Below are 7,405 nucleotides of genomic sequence, written 5' to 3' on the forward strand. Positions count from 1 at the left end.
AAAAAAAAAAAAACCAAAAGACATTAGAAACAATACAGAATATCACTAAACAAAATGATAGTAATTCAATAATACTTGTTATATTGCATATTGTTGTCTTCAAATTAGTTGCTCAAATTACTAGATGTAAGCCTGTATTATTGGTCAAAAAATCTATTAAAAATTTAAGCACTAACTATTCCTTTCATTAGACCAGCGGAATCAACAAGACAATTATCCAAGCTAATATATATATATTTTTTACTTTTAATTGTTTTCCTTATTTCTTTTCTCCTTTCCCTCATTCCTGTTCCTTCCCTGGAACCATTTCTTTCTTTTTCACAGTTCTCATTGTACCTTTCAGAACTCTTTCAGGTCCTTACACTAGGGAGGCAGGTTCTTACACTAGGAAGGCAATATGATGTTACCTCAATTTGATAAAAGCCATCTATGACAAACCAACAGCCAACATCACACTAAATGGACAAAAACTGAAAGCTTTCACTTTAAAATCAGGAATAAGACAAGGGTGTCCATCGTCACCATTCCTATTCAATATAGTTCTGGAAACATTAGCCAGAGCAATTAGACAAGAGAGGGAAATAAAAGGAATAAGGATTGGAAAAAAAGAAGTGAAATTATCATTATTTGCACATAACATAATACTCTAGATAGAAGACTCAAAAACTCCACCAAAAGACTTGTAGATTTAATAGCCAAATTCAGTAGCATAGTAGGATACAAAGTCAACAGTCAATTACATTTTTGTATGCAAACAACAAACACTGAGAGATAAACTACATCCTTCACAATAACACCCCCAAAAATGAAATACTTAGAATCAATTTGACAAAGGAAATAAAAGATCTATACAGTGAAAAATTATAGAGTTCTGAAAAAAGTTTTATCTATTTATTTGATACAGGGTCTAACTATGCAGCTTGTACTCATAGTGATCCTCCTATCTAAGCCTCTCTAGCACTGGGATTACAGGCATTCACCACCACACCCAGTTTTGGTGGCTGGCTCAGTGCCCAGGGACAGGGCCTGTATGGCATGTGGTACCAGGGACCAAACCCAGACTCTTGTGCTTGCCAAGCAGGTGCTTAGACCTCTGAGCTGTCTCCTCAGCCTAAGGTCTTATTTTTATTTGATCACTGTTTTGAATGCCCTCTGTCTAAACAGTCATGTTCTGCAGTTCTGAGGACTTAGCCTCCAACATGGATTTTCAGGGATACTCTTCAGCCTGCAACAATAAAATGTAACAGGATTTTTCCTTTTATGGTTAGTACCTTGTGTGCTAAGAAGTCATTGTCTGCCCAAAGCCATAAAACTATCTTCTCTGCTTCCATCAAGAAGTTTTATGAATCTAGGTTTTATGACTATTCATAATATATAGTAAAATTATTTTTCATATCTGAAGTGAGGTAGAAAATGTCCACTCCTTATGATATTCTATCACAGCAGAAGCATTTCCTCAAAATTTTTTTTGTTTCTCCACTCAATTGATTTGGCAGCTTGATCCTATATCAATTGACTTTCTTTTTTTCATCTATATATTTGGTACAGGGCCTCACTACAGATCGGACTTTTGGTACAGGATCGCAGATCGGACTCATAGGGATCCTCCTGTTTTCTGTCCCAAACCAGCGGGTCAGTCAACAAAGGTCACCTGGGAGAGGAGCGGGGAATTGAGGAGGGGACAAAGAACAGGAGACGTGAGAAATGGAGACAAGACAGGATTCTGATCAAGTCTCGTTTATTCAGGGGAGGTGCTGGGTATATATAGTGGAGGCATAGGGAAATGACAGCGGCGGGTAAAAGGCGCGAGTAACTAGGCAACCGGGCTATGACAGGAAGTTCCACCTCCTGGGCATAGCAGGAGACTTACGGGAAATAGGCGGGTAAGAACTAGGAACCTAGGTCAGCAGAGGTAGGGGAAGAGGAACCCGGAAACCCACTTGCAATAGGATTGGAGGCCTGGAGTTATTGAGCCTCCCACAGTTTTCTACCTCCCCAGTGCTGGGATTACAGGTGTGCACCACCATGCCCTGACTCATTTGCCTTCTCAGTGTGCCCTGGAGGCAGGGCTGGCATGGCCTGGTCCCTGCGCTTGCCTAAGCAGGCACTTAATCCCCTGAGCTATCTTGCCAGTCCTTCAATTGACTTTTAATATGTAGTCTATTTCTAAATACTCTCTGTTATATCAGTGACCTATTTATTTATCCTCCCGCCAGTTCTGTTCTACACTTACTACTATACCTTCAGAATAAGTTTTGGGATTATATGGCACATTTGGTTATCTTTTAGGACTTTTGAGTTATTCTGGATTCTTAGTGGCATATTAGAGCCCTTTATCTGAAAAATTCATCTCTTATCTGATCTTTTTATCTCTGCCCTTTGATTACTTCCCTTTCAAAATTGTTATTTATACACTGAGATTTTCATTCAACACATGAATACAGTGTTCTTCCAGCAAGTTGAGTACTGTGATGCTTTGTTCCTTGCAGACCTAAAGATAGCTTTTACTAGAAAAATAGTGTGGACCCTGTAGCTAGGATCTTCACTATTTCTCAGCTTCCAAATTGCTGTAGTAAGAATAGAGTATGTTTCCAGTATATCTTGCAAAGAGTTATAACTTGGGAAAATCATATTCCATTTTACAATTAGTTGTAGTTATTTTTAGTTGGCTACAAAGTTGAACTTTTGAGTAATAGAGGCTGAGGATAAAGCTGTGTGTAAAAAACCAGAGAGACATGGTCCCAAGTCTTGGGGACAGAGGAGGTGGGAAGATCAGGCTCTACTGAGCCAAGAAAGAGGACAGTTACTTTGCATCTCCAGACCATGTGACTTTCATCATGTGAACAAACTTCCCTGCTTGGAAGAATAGCTTCCTAGGAGAATGGTGAGAGGGCTATGTGGTAGAAGGAAAGTGGTTCTCCATACCTAATCACACCATGATGCCTGGGCTGCATGCTAAAGCCAGCTTCATACCTCAGTTTGAGTTCTGAACTGTCAAACAGCATGCTGGGACACATTAATTCCTGAGTGAGAAGGTTTGGCTATTCAGTAAACCTGAATCACATGTTGAAACTTAAGAAGAATTCAGGAATTACCAAATGGGAAGAATTTCAGGATGGATTGCACTCTACAGTGTAAACTGGGAGAGGTATTCAGCACCATCCTGAATTGTGGACATAAAGTGGTTACAGGAAATCATGGGAAAACTTCAGGCACCCCGAACTTTCCTGAAATTTAAGAGAAGTTGAGACTGCAATATTTTTCTTAATATCTCTGTTTCCTGGGAATATAGGCAAGAGAATACAAGTGTTGCAGAACTCACCCATTTGAATTATGGTAACATACCCAGTAACCTCCTAATCAGACTAGAACTCTACTTTTGAATATCAAGCAAAAGTAGAGTAAGATATTTGGCATTAATCGAATTACTCACTTGCTCCCTACCTGGATGGGTTCTCCAGTAACAGGATTCATTACTTCTTTTGCAGAAATTCGCATCCCCAAGGCAAAGTTAGCCACTCTTTGAGCATGGCTTCTAATGGGCACCGGAACACCACCAACCACCATATAGGCATCACCTATTGTTTCCACCTGCCAGGAAAAAATGACATTCAGAGGATTTCATTTGTGCCCTAAACCCATTACCAAATAGGCTCTCCATTTTTCATATATTGACAAAAGGGCCATATTAAACAATATGGGGATAATTTGCTAGAGGTATGAGGAGCGTGAAAGAAGAAGTAAGAAGAAACATAACTTGGAAACAAGGTCAAGAAGTCTTTTTCTATTTAGTTCATTAGCTAGTTAGATAGTTAATGATGGTGAGGATCAAACCTTATTTATCCTAGACACTTATAATTCCTTTTGTCTCTTTCTTCACCCCACTCTCATCAATACCAAACTCATGATTAGTGAGTACATAATCTAAAGAACACACTAAATCAAGTCCTGCCTGAGTCCTAGAACACTTCACACTACACAGACACTTACTTTGTAGACCTCGTGGACACTAGTCAATCTGTCAAACTTAGAGTACATTGAATTCAGCATATTCACTATTTGGATAGGTTCACAGGCAGCACAGATGTTGGTGAATGTCACCACATCACTGAAAAGGATAGTGCAGGTTTCAAATTCTCCTGCAATAGAAATTAGGTATCAGAGATAGCCAAATATATAGAATAACAATTCCATAAATTCTGGATTCAATTAGCCTTTGGGAATCCAACCTTCTAATGCCTTGGAGAAAAGAAGCTGGATGCCATTCACTGTCACTCAATAGACATCCATGAAGTACCTGTTGTGGACCTAGATCTACTGAGTTCCTGCTATAAACTAGTCATCATGGGAGAAGAATCATGGCCTATGAAACAAGCAGACAAGGCCCCTATGATTAAGGAGCTCCCAGCCTACTGACAGAGGCCTAAGAGTGAACAAATACTTCTAGCATGATATGAGAAGTGCTATAGGATGACAGACATGGCACCCAAAAGTAGATTCAGGCCCAGACTGAACTATAGAAAATCTAGACTGGTTACCATGAAGTGGTGAGTTTCTTTGTTTTGTGTGGTGGGACAACTATGATGTCCTCCTAACTCATGTACAACTTACACTCTGGTCCTCACTCACACTAAGTTCCACACAGCAGCCAGATAACTTGTTAGGTCTGATCCCCACTCTTCTCCCTTTACTCTCCCATGACTATCATCACACTTAGAATATAACCCCAAATTTTTACCATGTCCTACAAAGAAGACTACTGCTCCTTCCTATAACCTCTCTGACCTCATGTCTCAGTGTTGTCCCTCTGGCCCACTGCACTCTGGCCACACTGACCTCCTTGCAGTTTCTCCAGCATTCTAAGCATATCCTCCCCTCAGGCCTTTCACATGTCATGTGTTCTGCTTGACAAACGCTTCTCAAATATATACACTGTTCATACCTCAAACGTAGCCCACTCACTGAGAACTTTCTTGAACACTATCTTTAAAAACAATCCCTAGCCTAGTGCTAGAAAATCTGTCAGAGCTTTTGTTGATAACAAACAGAATGCTGTGCCGCATGCCCTAAGTTGGCCACCACTGCCTTAGGCTCTATCCTCTTAGACTGATCACGTGTCCTCTACTCTAGAAGATTTATGAAACATACCTTCTAAATGGCAGTGTTTGTTTTGCTATTTTCTACTTTTGCTATTGGGATAGTGAACTTCATGAGACATTTAAAACATTTATGTATCCCTAGCTCAGTGACAGTGGGTCTTTTAGAGCTTTCAATGATACAAATATGTTGCTGCAGCACATACGCTGTAGGTTCACCGCCACTTCCCCTATAGTTTGGTGTGGGTACATGCTCAACTAATATTTGACTGAGTGAGTTAATAACTCCTTAAACACCCCTGGGTACCTTCTAAATCATTTATACCTCTGATAGTAATCTCCTTTTCATGTAACTTTCTTGTTTCCTTGGCTTCTGGTCTACCAATTCTCTCTTCGTGTTCTTATTATTTTTTTTTATCTTGTATTAAATCTTCTACTGGCCCACAGTATAGCCATTCCCAGGGCTTATAGCTCCAATCTAGAACCTTCCCTAAAACTCCTAAATACTTGATGTTCTTGCTATGGTTTGTATCTCACAGATATCTCAAACTCAACAGCTCTAAGTTGACCTTATCAGTCTCTCATCAGGCCTGCTTTTCTTTGTGCTGTGTCTTTGGAAAGCACCACATGTTCCTAAACTGGAAAGCTCACATTATTCACTTACATGGTCTCTGATATTCTTTACTGGGTCAGGATGAAAGCCTGTTGGCTCTTCCTGTGCTGCCTTTGTTCAGGCCCAGATTTTCACTTCCCTGAACTCTGACAAGTTCTTAGCTTGCCTATTTGTATTGCATTCACTACATCATAGCCAAAGACAATGTCCTTTTCTTTCTTTTTTAAAAATTATTTATTTAGTACAGGGTCTTGCTCTGCAGCTCTGACTTGTACTGATCCTCCTGTCTCAGCATCCCCAGCACTGAGACTATAGTTGTGCGCCACTGTGCCTGGTTCTGGTGCCAGTAGGGCATGCAGTACTAGGGATAGAACCTGAGTCCTTTTGCTTGCCAAGCAGGCACTTAGACTATGGAGGTACCTCCCTGGCCCCAGAGTTTATTTTAATAATAAAAAATATTAAGAAAGAAGGGCTACTGTTCTTTTTCCTAATTCTAGGCCCTCATTCTCATTATACTTTCTGCAGTGATCAGCTGTTGTTCCCTGACTGGCAGGGAGTGGGTGGGGACAGGGTAAGGCCAATACAAGCAGGACGATGGTTCTGAGCCCAGGCTCCCCACTCAACACCAGTCCAGTTAGATTTGACTCAGATATACAAGTCATCATCTGGGTCTTCAGGGTCCAGGTTGTCATAAGCATCTGGCTCATACAAGTTGTGGCTGGAAGCCTGGCTTGGCTCAGAGCACAGCAGAGCTTGTTGTTTTTCAGAGTTAAACTGGAAAGGCAGAGTGAGACTATCTCTCCTTTCTCTTTCTTTCTTGGATGGGTGAAGATTGAAGGTCAAATGAGCTCTGGGGTCCACCAGGAAAGTGTGAGGATCTGGGTGGGGCTGGAACTGTAGGGGAGATCCTTCTTGGAGATCCAGGCTGAAGTCAGGAAGGATGGAAAACTGCTGAGTCTGATAAGTTGGTCGATGTCGGGGCTTCCGATTGAGGATATGGGCTGAGGCTTGGCTCACTGTACCACCCAGTGTCACGTCAACCTAAGCAAGACTGCGCAGTGCTCCAAGGGGCCTTGGCCATGGAGCTCTTCATGCAGCAGGCCCAGCACATTCACCCGTTCTACTGCAGAGCTTTCACAACAGGAATTCTGATAGTACAGAGCATGGAGAGTCTGGCAGAATGTGTTACAGGGAAAATGAAGCAACAGCCAGCTGAGTGAATCAAGAGCAATGGTGAGAGGCCTGGGATGTGTTGTCCTGCACATGGCTCCTAAGGCTCCTAGGGGTCGCCTAGGAAAAGCCTCTCCATTTTTGACCAATAGAAGGGGTCTCTGAAGAGATCACAGTACTCCACTCGGCTGTTAATATTGGAGTCAAAACCTTCTCAAAACTCTTCCTGGACTCCACAGCCCAGGACATGAATTTGTTCTCCACATAGTGCAGATTTCTTGATGAGTACCTTCAAGAAGTTGCACCCCAGACCCAGTCCAAGCCCAGGTCCGGTGAGTGTGCAGAGAGTTTCCTGCTACCCTGCGCCGGCGGGACCAGTCCCAGCCCAGGCGCAGCGTGGGCCGGACCCTCTCAAACCCCCTCCGGCAGCCCCCCACCCCTCCGCAGTACCTCCTCCATCCATCCCACTCAGTAGGAATTTCTGCCGACTTCCGGGAACCCCCAGACCCAGTCCTAGCCCAGGTCC

The 7,405-nt window shown here is 42.2% G+C and overlaps 1 protein-coding gene and 1 pseudogene across 1 annotated transcript in view; both read right to left on the bottom strand.

Annotated features, from left to right (window-relative positions):
- Positions 1-7,405, bottom strand: part of LOC101570006 (guanylate cyclase soluble subunit beta-2) — a 90,464-nt gene that overhangs the window by 8,225 nt on the left and 74,834 nt on the right. The window contains exons 14-15 of the mRNA XM_023717255.1: positions 3,991-4,139; positions 3,445-3,591 (exon numbers count right to left, since the gene is read on the bottom strand). Coding sequence (XP_023573023.1) covers positions 3,445-3,591; positions 3,991-4,139 — 296 coding nt within the window. The remainder of the gene's footprint in view (positions 1-3,444; positions 3,592-3,990; positions 4,140-7,405) is intronic.
- Positions 6,341-7,405, bottom strand: part of LOC111817208 — a 7,722-nt pseudogene continuing 6,657 nt past the window's right edge.

Source organism: Octodon degus, unplaced genomic scaffold (genome assembly GCF_000260255.1).
Source record: "Octodon degus isolate 3935 unplaced genomic scaffold, OctDeg1.0 scaffold00051, whole genome shotgun sequence".
Lineage (NCBI taxonomy): Eukaryota > Metazoa > Chordata > Mammalia > Rodentia > Octodontidae > Octodon > Octodon degus.